Source organism: Nyctibius grandis, chromosome 4 (genome assembly GCF_013368605.1).
Source record: "Nyctibius grandis isolate bNycGra1 chromosome 4, bNycGra1.pri, whole genome shotgun sequence".
In the NCBI taxonomy this organism is placed as follows: domain Eukaryota; kingdom Metazoa; phylum Chordata; class Aves; order Nyctibiiformes; family Nyctibiidae; genus Nyctibius; species Nyctibius grandis.
The window spans coordinates 70,583,787-70,599,957 of NC_090661.1; the positions used below are offsets into that span (position 1 = coordinate 70,583,787).

The following is a 16,171-nucleotide window of genomic DNA, read 5'->3' on the forward strand; positions in this document are numbered from 1 at the left end:
TAAGAAAAGACTGGACATGGCCCTTAGTGCCATGGTCTAGTTGCCATGGTGGTGTCAGGGCAATGGTTGGACTCGATGATCCCAGAGGTCTCTTCCAACGTGACTGATTCTGTGATTCTGTAAATCCATTTTATGATAAATGGTCTGTGGGATTCTCTTCTGCAGCAATCATATTGCTTTTCCTAGTGGGAGTCTGGGAACGACTAATATGCAGATTTCATTAGCCAAAATTCATACGTGCATACACATGTGTAAGTGTTGTGCATGTATGTACAAACACATACACAGATAAACCTCCTTTGAAAGAAAAAAGGATAAAAGGGAGAACAAGGAGTCAGTCCATGGACAGCCTTAAGAGATTCAAAAAGCAGGAATGGATTTGAGCAACCTGGTCTGGTGCAAGGTGTCCCTGCCCGTGGCAGGGGGTTGGAACTAGATGGTCTTTAAGGTCCCTTCCAACCCAAACCATCCTGTGATTCTATGATAATATTTATCACCTTAGAGCAAACCAACAAAATCAAACAGTGGCACATGTTGTCATGGCATTTCCAGCCTCCCCCAACAGACAGACGCAGCCCACTAAAGGTCTTGTTTCCACGGGGTTTGAAGGTGGACTCGTCACTAACCTATGGGTTCGAGAAAGCCCGAGCTGCTGTGCGGGGAAGGCGGCGTCCCAACGGTGGTGGCCTTCTTGTCGTCCCCCTCAGCTCCATCCTTTCCCGTCTCGAGTGTCTGTGGGGTGGCTGGACTAGACCGACCAAATCTTGAAAAAAGCATCCCGCCGAGGCCCTTCCCAATACTCGCAGCTCCTGCGTTCAGCATGGAGGGGAAAAAAAACCCAAGAAGGTCCTATATAAAAAAAAGGCCATAAAGAATAATTACCCAATATACTCGCTTTGCCTATGTTTGTTATAGACTCCCCGCAGTGGCGTCAAACCATGACCGGTGAAGTAGCTGGGCTCAGACCAGTCGAAACGCTTTCGCTGTCAGTAACTGAGGTAGTTTCTTTTGTTGGGTTGAGAAAACTTGGCTTCATGTGCTCGTAAGGTAGACAGTTTGCAGTGTTGTACCAGTGGATCTGGACAGGTGAAATGTTGCTGTAGTGTTTCAGAATTAAAGGTTCTAATCTATAGGCCTGCAAGAGGAATTGGGAAAAGAAAATCCTGAGTGTCAAGACTGAAAAACCACATTCCCTTACCACACAGAGTCCTCTCCACCATCAAATCCGAAATATCTGTAACGAGTGAAGACGAGAAAGTGACAGAATGGTGGAGTTACGTTCTGCTTCACTTTTATTTTACAGAATCACAGAATCAACCAGGTTGGAACCATCTAGTTGACATCAACCATGTCAACTAGACCATGGCACTAAGTGCCATGTCCAGGCTTTTCTTAAACCCCTCCAGAGATGGTGACTCCACCACCTCCCTGGGCAGCCCCTTCCAATGGCTAATGACACTTTCAGAGAAGAAAGTCTTCCTAATGTCCAACCTGAACCTCCCCTGGCGAAGCTTGAGGCTGTGTTCTCTTGTCCTATCGCTAGTTGCCTGGGAGAAGAGGCCGACTCCCACCCCACTACAACCTCCCTTCAGGTAGTTGTAGACTGCAATAAGGTCACCTCTGAGCCTCCTCTAACCTCCAGCCTATTTTCATAGCCTGGAAGACAGATTAGCTGCCCCAGTGCTTGTGCACTCACATTTGCACATTTCTCTGCAGCGTTTCCACTACACACAGTTAAACTGATTCTGCACAATGCAACAGAGAGGGAGGAACTGGCTACGTAAACATTTAGTTTAATGACTCTTCATTGATCCCTGTGCAAACCATGAACTGGTGTGCTTATTAAAAAAAAATCATTTTCTATCGGTTCTTTATTTTTCTTTGTTTACTTAAATGTAGAAAAGCATTCTACACTTCTTTAACTTAATTTGCAGAGTGGGACCACAGATTGCAGCCTGACCAATTGTCCTCGATGTCCCGGGAAAATTCTGGTTTTGGAGTAGCTGGAGCTGAACACGGTCTTGAGATGAGCAGAACCAGCATGTTTGGATTGAAGTCTGAAGATACTCAGATTCACGTAGAGTTTGAACACACAAGCATTGCCAAATTACTATTCTACAGTAAGCATGAAATCCCAAACCAAGCTTGCATCAAAGAAGTTGCCAAGGTGATACGGATCAAAGGCCCTTTGATACCAGCAAACACTGGCTGCCTATGGACGAGTATAAGGGCAGGATGAATCTAACCAACACTGCCCTCCCAAGTACTATCCCAGCCTCCAACAATCTGTTACTCCAGACCCCTTGGGGAAAAAAAAGAATAGGTTTTGTTTTTCTATAGTATCTTGTAAACTGCTTGTGGAGCCTTTTTTACCAGCAGTAGTATCTTTGGACAGATGATGTTTAATGGAAGTCAGAAAGTTAAACCCAAGTTGGAACTTGACTGAGAAGGATTATTTCTTACGTCTTTGCGAAAAACAAAGCAGAGTGATCTCGAATCTTATTATTATGAAAAAAGAAGAAAAGTATATATTTTTTAAGGCAGTTATTTGTAAAAACTGTTATTCTACAGTTATAAAACCCGAGACATTGTACAATAATCATTAACAAACAGTCCCGTGCTGGAACACACTTGCGTTGATTCACACGCTTTGAAGATCACACTTTATCACACAGCTGATGCTTAAAAATAGCCAAGGTAAAAGCTTGCAACTACAATGAAAACTCACCACTGGATCTGTTGGATGAAAAATATTTAGTAAGCGGTTACAAATTGTTCTGGGCAGAATATGATCTTGACTACCGCTGTTTCCTGGACGGATGCCACGCAATGCCAAAAACACTGCTAATGGAGATCCCATACAGAAGAAATTCTCAACCTAAGGAGAGATTTCATCCACGTTAATAAGGATGGAAATAATGCTTTCTAACATGGCTGGATTTGATCTCTCTCTTTCAACTGATTTCTCAGTTTCAACTGAGGGACTCATATAGTATTAGTTGGTCAAAATGGGGAAGACCACTATAACATATGTACTGTAACATGACGGTTAAGTTTCCCATTTCCCTTTGCTGTGAGAAGAGAGTTACATGTTGTGGTGCTACATGGTTGGAAAACTGAAAAACAAGTTGGATATTTGAACTGAAAGAGGTCTACCAACAGTGGAAAGGCTGGAGCGAGAAGAATTTGGAAGACACTGAGGAAATATGATGAACTTCACAAGACTGAAGTCCGATTTCTCCTGAAACTCCCCAAAGCTTACCACAGAGCTCCTTAATCTTACCCTAACTCCATGACTTGTTTTGCTACACACACCCACTTGTCCTGGTTTGGCCTAAACCAGGCCAATTTTCCTTTCAGTGATTTTTACTTTCACCTAAAATCTCCTCTAAGTAGCTGCACTTTCTGAAACTAACTGCATGTTTTGCAGACAGTGTCTGCTTCCAGGACTGATAATGCTCAAAGTTTGTAGTTATCGCTGAGGCACCGGTAGGGATGTTGTGCAGAAAGGCTCTTGCTGTACTTGTTCTTAGAGAAACCAAGGTCACTGCTGAATTCCTCACTGCTTACGAGTGAAGAGCCGAAGGGGGGTCGCAGCTGCAGGGGGGAGCGGACAGGACACGTGACCCAAAACTGACCAACGAGGGTATTCCATCCCATACACGTCATTCTCAGTATAAAGCGGGGGGATCACGAGGGTCTCGCTCTTTTTCTGCTATGGCCGGTGTCCAAGGAGGACTCCGTCTGTTTTCCTGCTGCCCCCGATCCCGATCCATGCATCCCTGAATCCAGCTCTCGACTGTCGCTGGGCCCAGCCTGGGCCTTCCTGGAGCCTGCCCTGCAGTGCCGGTGGTGACGTAGCTGACTTCAGGGGAGCTCAATCCCCTGAATAAACAGGAGGAGTTAGAAATCCGTGTTCGGTCGGGGGGCTATGATTTAGTGGCAATTACAGAGACTTGGTGGGACACCTCGCATGACTGGAATGTGGTCATGGATGGCTATGTCCTGTTCAGGAAAGACAGGCCACTAAGGAGAGGTGGTGGAGTTGCTCTTTATGTGAGTGAGCAGCTAGAATGTATTGAGTTCTGTCCAGTGGCGGATCAGGAGCGAGTTGAGAGTTTGTGGGTGCGAATTAAGGGGCAGGCTGGCAGGGGTGATACTGTTGTGGGTGTCTATTACAGGCCACCGGATCAGGATGAGGAGGGTGATGAGGCCTTCTACAGGCAGCTGAGAGCAGTCTCGCTATTACAGGGCCTGGTTGTCGTGGGGGATTTCAACTACCCTGATATTTGCTGGGAGGCCTACTCAGCCAGCCATCCTCAGTCCAGGAGGTTCCTCCAGTGCATTGATGATAACTTTCTGATGCAAATGGTGGATGAGCCAACTAGGAGAGGAGCGCTGCTGGATCTTATCCTCACTAACAAGGAGGGTCTGGTTGAAGAGATGAAGGTTGAGGGCAGCCTTGGTTGTAGTGACCATGAGATGGTAGAGTTCAGGATCTCATGTGGCAGGAACAGAATAGCTAGCAGAATCGCAACCCTGGACTTCAGGAGGGCCAACTTTGGCCTTTTCACGCAATTGCTAGGGGAAATCCCATGGGACAGGGTACTAGAATGTAAGGGGGCTCAAGAGAGTTGGTTAGCATTCAAGGACTGCTTCTTCCGAGCTCAAGATCAGAGCATCCCAACAAGTAGGAAATCAAGGAAGGGTACCAGGAGACCTGCATGGTTGAACAGGGAACTGCTGGGCAAACTCAAGTGGAAGAAGAGGGTGTACAGATCATGGAAGGAGGGGCTGGCCACTTGGGAGGAATATAAGTCTGTTGTCAGAGGATGTAGGGAGGCAAGTAGGAAAGCTAAGGCCTCCTTGGAATTAAACCTTGCAAGAGAGGTCAAGGACAACAGAAAGGGCTTCTTCAAATACATTGCAGGTAAAGCCAACACTAGAGGCAATGTAGGCCCACTGATGAATGAGGTGGGGGCCCTGGAGACAGAGGATAAAAAGAAGGCGGAGTTACTGAATGCCTTCTTTGCCTCTGTCTATACTGTTGGAGGCTGTCCTGAGGAGACCCGGACCCCTGAGGCCCCAGAAGAAGTCAGGATAGAGGAGGAATCTGTCTTGGTAGATGAGGGCTGGGTTAGGGTCCAATTAAGCAATCTGGACGTCCATAAATCCATGGGCCCTGATGGGATGCACCCGCGGGTGCTGAGGGAGCTGGCGGAAGTCATTGCTAGGCCACTCTCCATCATCTTTGCTAAGTCATGGGCAATGGGAGAGGTGCCTGAGGACTGGAGGAAAGCGAATGTCACTCCAGTCTTCAAAAAGGGCAAGAAGGAGGACCCGGGTAACTATAGACCGGTCAGCCTCACCTCCATCCCCGGAAAGGTGATGGAACAACTTGTCCTTGGTGCTGTCTCTAGGCCCATCAAGGACAGGGGGATCATTAGGGGCACTCAGCATGGCTTCACCAAGGGGAAGTCATGCTCAACCAACTTGATAGCCTTTTATGAGGATGTTACCCGGTGGATAGATGATGGTAAAGCTGTGGATGTGGTCTATCTTGATTTCAGTAAAGTGTTTGACACGGTCTCCCACAGCATCCTCGCAGCTAAACTGAGGAAGTGTGGTCTGGATGATCGGATAGTGAGGTGGATTGTGAACTGGCTGAAGGAAAGAAGCCAGAGAGTGGTGGTCAGTGGGACAGAGTCCAGTTGGAGGCCTGTGTCTAGCGGAGTCCCTCAAGGGTCGGTACTGGGAACAGTACTATTCAATATATTCATTAATGACTTGGATGAGGGATTAGAGTGCGCTGTCAGCAAGTTCGCTGATGACACAAAACTGGGAGGAGTGGCTGACGCGCCGGAAGGCTGCGCAGCCATTCAGAGAGACCTGGACAGGCTGGAGAGTTGGGCGGGGAGAAATTTAATGAACTATAACAAGGGCAAGTGTAGAGTCCTGCATCTGGGCAAGAACAACCCCATGTACCGGTACAAGTTGGGGGCAGACCTGTTGGAGACCAGCATAGGGGAAAGGGACCTGGGGGTCCTAGTGGACAACAGGATGACCATGAGCCAGCAGTGTGCCCTTGTGGCCAAGAAGGCCAATGGCATCCTGGGGTGTATTAGAAGGGGTGTGGTTAGCAGGTGAAGAGAGGTTCTCCTCCCCCTCTACTCTGCTGTGGTGAGGCCGCATCTGGAATATTGTGTCCAGTTCTGGGCCCCTCAGTTCAAGAAGGACAGGCAACTGCTAGAGAGAGTCCAGCACAGAGCCACGAAGATGATTAAGGGAGGAACATCTCCCTTATGAGGAGAGACTGAGGGAGCTGGGTCTCTTTAGCTTGGAGGAGACTGAGGGGTGACCTCATTAATGTTTATAAATATGTAAAGGGCAAGTGTCATGAGGATGGAGCCAGGCTCTTCTCAGTGACATCCCTTGACAGGACAAGGGGCAATGGGTGCAAGCTGGAGCACAGGAGATTCCACTTAAATATGAGGAAAAACTTCTTTACAGTGAGGGTGACTGAACACTGGAACAGGCTGCCCCGAGAGGTTGTGGAGTCTCCTTCTCTGGAGACATTCAAAACCCGCCTTGACGCATTCCTGTGTGATACGGTCTAGGCAATCCTGCCCCAGCAGGGGGATTGGACTAGATGATCTTTCGAGGTCCCTTCCAATCCCTAACATTCTGTGATTCTGTAGTTTCAGATGCGAATCTTATCTAAGCTCTGGTATTCTCAGGGCTCCCCAAGTTTATTTTATGCTGCTCCCTTTCCTCTTGATAGGATCCTTGTGCATAAATATACATACATTTTTATACAAAGGCACACGCACACACACACATATATATACATTTAATAATGGTAAGCAAAAGATAGCTGGGTCCTCTGCAAACCATGTCTGACGTGAGGTCAAAACCTTCATGTGCCTGAGAAACACTTGGGACCTAAAAAGCAAAGGCAGTTACTTACCTTTGAGAAGAAAGTGACTGATGTCATTTGTGTGAAACCACAAATATTTATTTTTAATGAAAAAATACTTAAAGTGTGCCACAGTGTCCATATATTCATTTGAATAGTAGTACAAAAAAAAGTATTTCTGAGAAAAAAGTCTTAACACTGTAGAAAATAAATGTGGTTCTTAAATTATGTCAAAAGAAACCAGTAAAAAAGTAATGTTTTATACACTGGAGTAAAATGAAACAATTAGAGAGAATAATAAATTATAATTACAGTATTTCAAATATTTGCTTCATGCTTTTTTCAGCATTAGTTTCTAAATGTGTCACGTATAACACGCCCTCAGAAGCCAGCAGTCAGGATGGTCTTTCAATGGTACTGTGGATAATAGGATGTGGAGCTGAATAAAGTCCTAGAAAAATGACACCACCGTTTGTTATTTACTGATACATAAAACATCAGAACATGGCAGTTTTAGGTTTGTATCTAACATATATTTTTGTTAATGGAAATTATTTTTTTTTTTTTTATATCAGCTAATCTTTTATACTTTAATGAATTAAACAGCAACTATGGTCATTAACAAGTACGTCACCCAAGCACACTGCACAACCGTGCTTATGGGATGCTACACGTTGTATTGGCTTTTTATACAGTCAAAGTTAACAAGAATTTGGAATCATTTCAGGTCTAATTAAGCACTGCAAAATGTTTAAAACGATAAATTGCTTTTAAATACAAACCATTTTTGCTCTTCAGAAACAGGAAAAAATCCAAACATGCACTTAAACCTGAAACCTCTACGCCTTATATGCTGCAGGTCAACAGTAACACATCAGTTTTGTGCCATTTGTTTTAAAATTTCCTTTCCCATCCCCAGTCAAAAATTCAAATAGTGTCTAAACTGGATTTGTCAGGATCTTCTTGGTCGTGTTTGTAGATGAAGGTTAGAAGGAAAAGAGCGATATCCAGAGATGACCAATAGGCAGTGACCGTGGACCAGTATGTGCTCTCCACAAGATCTATCCTGAGCTCAAAATCAATCCTGTGCTCCAGTTCCACTAGAAATTGAAAGAGACACAAAAACGCTGTTAGAATTGCATGTCAGCAGAAGAAAAAAATGCCAGCATGTTTTCCCATCAGCTTCAGGTTCTGATTCTACGTGCTGTGTATAAAAAGCACATCGTATCTCTGTGTTTACATTTAACAGTACCCTCACCTAAGCCAACTGTGCTTTTTAATATGTACATACACGTTTATGCACATGCATTTAGCACAAACCTGACCTAAGAGTGGTGCTTAGTTCAGGGGGGCGGAAACACAACTAAACCTAAAGCTTGGAAAAAGCTGGCATTTTTTTAAGCAGCTGTTTTCCTTATAGTAACTACATAAATACCTGAACCTCCTCTGGTGAACAAGAGGACACAGCCTCAAGCTTCGCCAGGGGAGGTTCAGGTTGGACATTAGGAAGCATTTCTTCTCAGCAAGGGTCATTAGCCATTGGAAGGGGCTGCCCAGGGAGGTGGTGGAGTCACCATCTCTGGAGGTGATTAAGAAAAGACTGGACATGGCCCTTAGTGCCATGGTCTAGTTGACAGGGTGGTGTCAGGGCAATGGTTGGACTCGATGATCCCAGAGGTCTCTTCCAACCTCATTGATTCTGTGATTCTGTAAATCCATTTTATGATAAATGGTCTGTGGGATTCTCTTCTGCAGCAATCATATTGCTTTTCCTAGTGGGAGTCTGGGAACGACTAATATGCAGATTTCATTAGCCAAAATTCATACATGCATACACATGTGTAAGTGTTGTGCATGTATGCACAAACACATACACAGATAAACCTCCTTTGAAAGAAAGAAGGATAAAAGGGAGAACAAGGAGTCAGTCCATGGACAGCCTTAAGAGATTCAAAAAGAAGGAATGGATTTGAGCAACCTGGTCTGGTGCAAGGTGTCCCTGCCCGTGGCAGGGGGTTGGAACTGGATGATCTTTAAGGTCTCTTCCAACCCAAACCATCCTGTGATTCTATGATAATATTTATCACCTTAGAGCAAACCAACAAAATCAAACAGTGGCACATGTTGTCATGGCATTTCCAGCCTCCCCCAACAGACAGACGCAGCCCACTAAAGGTCCTGTTTCCACGGGGTTTGAAGGTGGACTCGTCACTAACCTGTGGGTTCGAGAAAGCCCGAGCTGCTGTGCGGGGAAGGCGGTGTCCCAACGGTTGTGGCCTTCTTGTCGTCCCCCTCAGCTCCATCCTTTCCCATCTCGAGTGTCTGTGGGGTGGCTGGACTAGACTGACCAAATCTTGAAAAAAGCATCCCGCCGAGGCCCTTCCCAATACTCACAGCTCCTGCGTTCAGCATGGAGGGGAAAAAAAAAACAAACAAGCACGAGGGCAGTTAAATCAAACCGCAAATTAAAGTCACTGTAGCACCCATCAATTAGAGTTGAGTGACAGCCAAAGGAAAACACTATTCGTGCTTTTCTAGGGTGGGAACAGCTTATCTGACTGAAGTGTACACTGTTTATCGTGAGACTAATCTAGCGTACAAGCAAGGGCTATAATTTGGAAACTCTAGTTAGGGGAACAGAAATATATGAGCACACTTCTGCAGCAAGAAATCTGGTACTTTTAAGGATATGTGGTAATTCCTCTTTCATAAAAAGTCTAAGATTAAGACAAAAATGCTTTATAACAATGCTAGTACCTTCTGCACATCAGGACACTTAAGACACTCCTCCCGTTACGGGTCCTTATGTTGGCATAACCCTTACAGACATTTAGAAATGTTGTATCATCCTTTAAAAGGACTGTTTTGGTTGCTCAGGAAGAGGAGTGTCGAAGTCCAGCACAGATCTGTGATGTTTTCTCCCGACTTTGCTGCCACCTCATGGACATGGCATTAAAGTTACTATAGTAACAGCAAAAAGCAACCCTGCTTTGAAGTACTGCCTACTTCCACTTAAGGACTAAAGGGCTTTTATGTACTTTACTTATTTGATTGGAAAGATTCCTGGCACTAGGTCACGGTAGCCTTCTTCCAAATCCCACACGGAGAGCTAAAGAAAAGCCTTGAGTCAACAAAAACTGCAAGTGCATGCTCAAATATAAGCTGCAGCGAAAGGGAATTTAAGCTCGGTTAAACCAGGGCTTATTTTGACTCAGAAAGACAGGAGACAGACTTCATATTAAACCAGCCTGAATTTCCTATTGTGAAATCCTGAGTTAAATGGAACTGTAACAGCTTACACAGAGTGATTTTTCTCCTATTTACCAATAAAATGTAATATTTACCCAGAAAATGTAGTCACAAAACAAGCTTTATTTTTTTTTCCCCATGAAGTAGCATGTAAACTATTAAATCACCAGGATGTTACTTCAATAATGCAGACAACAATAAGGCAGCAATAGCATAAACTCCCTGCCCCACATCCTCTCCCCGCAAGCCTTGACTCCAGTGTACGTAAACTGTCTTTTCTTCAAAGTAAATGTCAGTTGGGATTAAAACAAGGCATAAACCTACACAGAACAAACTGAAACAGCCAGGAATAGCTTGCTTACGTTTGCACCTTGAACAGTGAAGCTCTACAAGAAGGTCCTATATAAAAGAAAAAGGCCATAAAGAATAATTACCCAATATACTCGCTTTGCCTATGTTTGTTATAGACTCCCCGTAGCGGCGTAGAACCGTGACCGGTGCAGCAGTTGGGCTCGGACCAGTCGAAACGCTTTCGCTGTCAGTAACTGAGGTAGTTTCTTTTGTTGGGTTGAGAAAACTTAGCTTCATGTGCTTGTAAGGCAGAGGGTTTGCAGTGTTGTACCAGTGGATCTGGACAGGCGAAATGTTGCTGTAGCGTTTCAGAATTAAAGGTTCTAATCTATAGGCCTGCAAGAGGAATTGGGAAAAGAAAATCCTGAGTGTCAAGACTGAAAAACCACATTCCCTTACCACACAGAGTCCTCTCCACCATCAAATCCGAAATATCTGTAATGAGTGAAGCCGAGAAAGTGGCAGAATGGTGGAGTTATGTTCTGCTTCACTTTTATTTTACAGAATCACAGAATCAACCAGGTTGGAAGACACCTCTGGGATCATCGAGTCCAACCGTTGCCCTGACACCACCATGTCAACTAGACCATGGCACTAAGTGCCATGTCCAGGCTTTTCTTAAACCCCTCCAGAGATGGGGACTCCACCACCTCCCTGGGCAGCCCCTTCCAATGGCTAATGACACTTTCAGAGAAGAAATTCTTCCTAATGTCCAACCTGAACCTCCCCTGGCGAAGCTTGACACTGTGTCCTCTTGTCCTATCGCTAGTTGCCTGGGAGAAGAGGCCGACTCCCACCCCACTACAACCTCCCTTCAGGTAGTTGTAGACTGCAATAAGGTCACCTCTGAGCCTCCTCTAACCTCCAGCCTATTTTCATAGCCTGGAAGACAGATTAGCTGCCCCAGTGCTTGTGCACTCACATTTGCACATTTCTCTGCAGCGTTTCCACTACACACAGTTAAACTGATTCTGCACAACTCAACAGAGAGGGAGGAACTGGCTACATAAACATTACGTTTAATGACTCTTCATTGATCCCTGTGCAAACCGTTATTGGTGTGCTTATTAAAAAAATCATTTTCTATCGATTCTTTATTTTTCTTTGTTTACTTAAATGTAGAAAAGCATTCTGTGCTTCCTTAACTTAAAACTAAATAAAGTTACTATTTGCAGAGTGGGACCACAGATTGCAGCCTGACCAATCGCCCTAGATGTCCCGGGAAATTCTGGTTTTGGAGTAGCTGGAGCTGAACACGATCTTGAGATGAGCAGAACCAGGATGAGTCTATACCAACACTGCCCTCCCAAGTACTATCCCAGCCTCCAACAATCTGTTACTGCAGACCCCTTGGGGAAAAAAAAAAGCGGTTTTGTTTTTCTATAGTATCTTGTAAACTGCTTGTGGAGCCTTTTTTACCAGCAGTAGTATCTTTGGACAGATGATGTTTAATGGAAGTCAGAAAGTTAAACCCAAGTTGGAACTTGACTGAGAAGGATTATTTCTTACGTCTTTGCGAAAAACAAAGCAGAGTAATCTCGAATCTTATTAATATGAAAAAAGAAGAAAAGTATATGATTTCTAAGGCAGTTACTTGTAAAAACTGTTATTCTACAGTTATAAAACCCAAGACCTTGTACAATAATCATTAACAAACAGTCCCGTGCTGGAACACACTTGCGTTGATTCACACGCTTTGAAGATCACACATTATCACACAGCTGATGCTTAAAAATAGCCAAGGTAAAAGCTTGCAACTACCATGAAAACTCACCACTGGATCTGCTGGATGAAAAATATTTAGTAAGCGGTTACAAATTGTTCTGGGCAGAATATGATCTTGACTACCGCTGTTTCCTGGACGGATGCCATGCAATAGCAAAAACAATGCTAATGGAGATCCCATACAGAAGAAATTCTCAACCTAAGGAGAGATTTCATCCACGTTAATAAGGATGGAAATAATGCTTTCTAACATGGCTGGATTTGATTTCTCTCTTTCAACTGATTTCTCAGTTTCAACTGAGGGACTCATATAGTATTAGTTGGTCAAAATGGGGAAGACCACTATAACATACGTACTGTAACATGACGGTTAAGTTTCCCATTTCCCTTTGCTGTGAGAAGAGAGTTACATGTTGTGGTGCTACATGGTTGGAAAACTGAAAAACAAGTTGGATATTTGAACTGAAAGAGGTCTACCAACAGTGGAAAGGCTGGAGCGAGAAGAATTTGGAAGACACTGAGGAAATATGATGAACTTCACAAGACTGAAGTCCGATTTCTCCTGAACTCCCCAAAGCTTACCACAGCTCCTTAATCTTACCCTAACTCCATGACGTGTTTTGCTACACACACCCACTGATGAAGTAGAAACGCAAGCTACATTGAGTAGTAAAGACAACGTAGAGAATACTTACAGTAGTCACACACACACACAGGCTGGTGTTATGTACAACCTCTTAAATACACCCAGTGTTAAGCAAATAGAATCACAGAATCAACCAGGTTGGAAGAGCCCTCTGGGATCATCAAGTCCAACCATTGCCCTGACACCACCATGTCAACTGGACCATGGCACTAAGTGCCATGTCCAGGCTTTTCTTAAACACATCCAGAGAATGTTCCTTGTCAAAAGTGCCACCAAGATGCACATTAGGAAGCACTACCCAGGACAGGTCCAGCACACCGAGTGACTCCGCAGGCTACTCTCACGCTGTCCAAAGCCACCGTGACTCTGTTCTAAAAGGACTGCCTCTGACACCGAGAGGCAACTGAGAAAACCTGACCTGCAACTGCCAACCCATCTGACAAAGGTCACTGAACATGCATCAGTAGTAACGACTTTTGGTCACTACCAACCTGGGCCGGGATTCAACAGTGACCTAGAGGTGAATATCTTCGTATCCCATTACCAATCCTCAGATATCGTCTCCTAGAAACATCACATGTAAAACTCTGTAGTCAAAAATATTTTCATGAGTCAAAATTACTTTTTAACCTTTAGAATATTTTCTTATATGAAAAATTAATTTTACCAGAATCAGACCTTCACTGCAACTTTCCCAGCAGCAGTGCCCAGTTTGCAGGGCACCACAGAAGCAACTCCCAGTGTGCTGCTATGTAACCAGCGAGAGAAATTGCTGCATTCTTGCTAAGTGCACACGGAGGACGCTTGGATTCCCATGTGCCTTCGCTGTATGTCAGCGCATGGAGCGAGGGCGTAGGAACAACGGTCCATTTCATCTATCAGATTCCAGCACTGCACAAAACATTCCTCCTCCTCTGACTTGGCACTGGTACCCCATCTCTTCCTTCCAAAAAAATGCACAAGTCCTAATTCAATGGGGGGGGAAAAAAAAAAAAAAACCTATGTCTTCAGCAAAGCTATTCAATGTCATATGCTGCAAAGCGCTGCTCTGTCATCTATATTGTCACTCTAATCTGGTGCAAAGCCGTGCTTCTTTCTTATAATCGAGCCTTACACAGACCCTTACATTTCTGCAGTTTGGACAAGAAAGGCTTTCTCATCTTCAAATACAATAGAAACAGATACTCCCAGTGCAATCCTTTAAACTGAATAAGTACCCTTTAACCCTGTCCATCGTATTTCTGTACCGAGCACCCCGAGGACACAACTACAGTCTTTCTGCTTCGAAAGAAATCAGAAGTAACTGCCAGCTTCCACTTGCTAGCAGATGCTTAAAAGATGTTTTCATGAATTCACCTTAGGCAAGTACAGACGAGGCAAAAATCTCCCAAGTAAATCGTTTCAGTGGTTACAGGGTGCAAACGGCTTTTGTTCCGTCATTTCTATTGATAAACACAAAATCAACTGTGCCCAAAGACAGATGCTTTCTCCTGGGAGGGCACTCTTCTTTGCTATGTCTTTTTTTACACACACAAGCCTTTCAACATGGTCTTCCAGCTCTGGAAATGCTTACAAAGTACTAATTGGTGGGCACCTTAATGGGTGCCACCAGACCAATACCAAAGCAGTGAACGTTGAAAATCAAAAGTAAGTCTTCCAAAAATAACAGTCCTTTAAATTGCAGCCATTAGACTCTCAGTGCTGTTGCAAAGCGGCTGAAGAGCAGGCTGCCACGCCATGAAATCTACTGGGAATAGAGGACTAAAATCTTTCTAGAAAATATTTATTAATTTTGGTGTTTCTCCTAGAAGCAGGAGTGGGGCACTTCACATATACTCCTGTAAATGTTTAACAACAGAGAAGAAATATTTAAGAACATGACCTTTCAGGATGGCACTTTTCTCCTGGTTATGATTCATAAATAGCGCTTCTCTTCTGCTTATGATTCACAAACAGAAGACTTAATTAATTTATTTCTGTTTTACGCAGAAGCCAAGCCAAACAGTCATCCTTTCAACTTAAGACTGTGGTATTTACAGCATTAAAAAAAAAAAGCCAAATGAGTCAACAGAAGCGAGGCAGCACAGCTCTTTTGTGCATAGGTAAGTGTGTGGGACAAATGATGGTGTTTAGTGGTGATGTTAAAACAGAAGACACAGAAGGTGATTCCAATTTATGTTGGAATCCAGCCTTTCAGCCTGGAGGATCCCAAACATCCTCCCAGAGCAAGGAAATACAGAGCCCTGCAGCAGCCTCGACCCGTTCCTGCACCCACGAGTGTTGTGCAGCCTTAGCAGACAAAGGGAACAGAGACTTACACCAGTATTACCTGGGGAATTTAACTGGGCTGTTGTGTGTTGAACCTACGGCACATTTCCGCATTCAGTTTAAAGGCTTTCTCCTCTCAGGTAAGGCTGCACGTCAGCATCCCATCCAGCTCTCATAGTTCTTGCACATCTGGTAAATCACTAGTATCTTATAAGTAATTTGTGATAGTTGTTATCAACATTGATGTCACTGTCAGATGATGCTACATAGAAACCACAAGGCCAAGTACAACCTGGAGCTCCTTCTACAAGAGTTTCTGTAACCCTGGGTGAAGGAGCAGTGCTAAGGACTCCTGAAGCACTTTGGGCCAGCACATTGTCAAGTCCAGATTTAAATGAATCTCCTTTTCAGTGCTAGGGAGGAAGTGCGGTATGTCCTGCCTTCCTCTTCCTCACTGTGATTGAAAATCATCCTAGAACATCATGGTTATTTTCATGCACCACAGAGTCATAAAGAGGTCGGTACCGCACCATTCCCCATCTTTTCATGTTCTTCAGCCCCTTTAGCCTTTAACGCCGTTTCTGCTTACACAGCTAGTGGGGAGAAGGCTGCCTTCTAAGCTTTACATTTACAACGGGGTGTTGGCTTTGCTTTTAACCCACACAAGTCCTAATGATTTAGCAGCCTATTCAATTGTGCCATCTGAGGAGAAGCAGAGGAGAGCACACCATAAAGATACCTCATCCTCAAGTTCTCATTCTGGTGGCTTGTCCAATACATTAGTAGAGTACAAGACACTCCATATCTTCAAGGGTTTTTTTTCCTCCCCAAAGGGTCAAACACAGATCGTTTCCTCTAATATTAGATACCAGCCAAGTCAGCTGCTGTATTTATTCTTGTACTTGTCTTGCCACAAGCTACCTTGCTCAACGTCAAGCAAGCGTAACTCTGCTTAATGTAGGAGTAGTGACTTTCTCCCATCCTGGCAGGATTAATTTGTTTCAGTCCATAAAAGA

At 44.3% G+C, this 16,171-nt stretch overlaps 1 protein-coding gene and 1 pseudogene across 1 annotated transcript in view; both read right to left on the reverse strand.

Annotated features, from left to right (window-relative positions):
• Nucleotides 1-621: 621 nt before the first annotated feature.
• Nucleotides 622-6,994, reverse strand: LOC137661792 (phospholipase DDHD1-like; annotated as a pseudogene).
• Nucleotides 6,995-7,659: 665 nt separating this feature from the next.
• LOC137661793 (phospholipase DDHD1-like) overlaps nucleotides 7,660-16,171 on the reverse strand; it is a 68,761-nt gene continuing 60,249 nt past the window's right edge. Inside the window, exons 11-14 of the mRNA XM_068397414.1 lie at nucleotides 12,291-12,440; nucleotides 10,600-10,852; nucleotides 9,133-9,315; nucleotides 7,660-8,016 (exon numbers count right to left, since the gene is read on the reverse strand). Of these exons, the coding sequence (XP_068253515.1) occupies nucleotides 7,844-8,016; nucleotides 9,133-9,315; nucleotides 10,600-10,852; nucleotides 12,291-12,440 (759 nt within the window). The 3' untranslated portion in view covers nucleotides 7,660-7,843. The remainder of the gene's footprint in view (nucleotides 8,017-9,132; nucleotides 9,316-10,599; nucleotides 10,853-12,290; nucleotides 12,441-16,171) is intronic.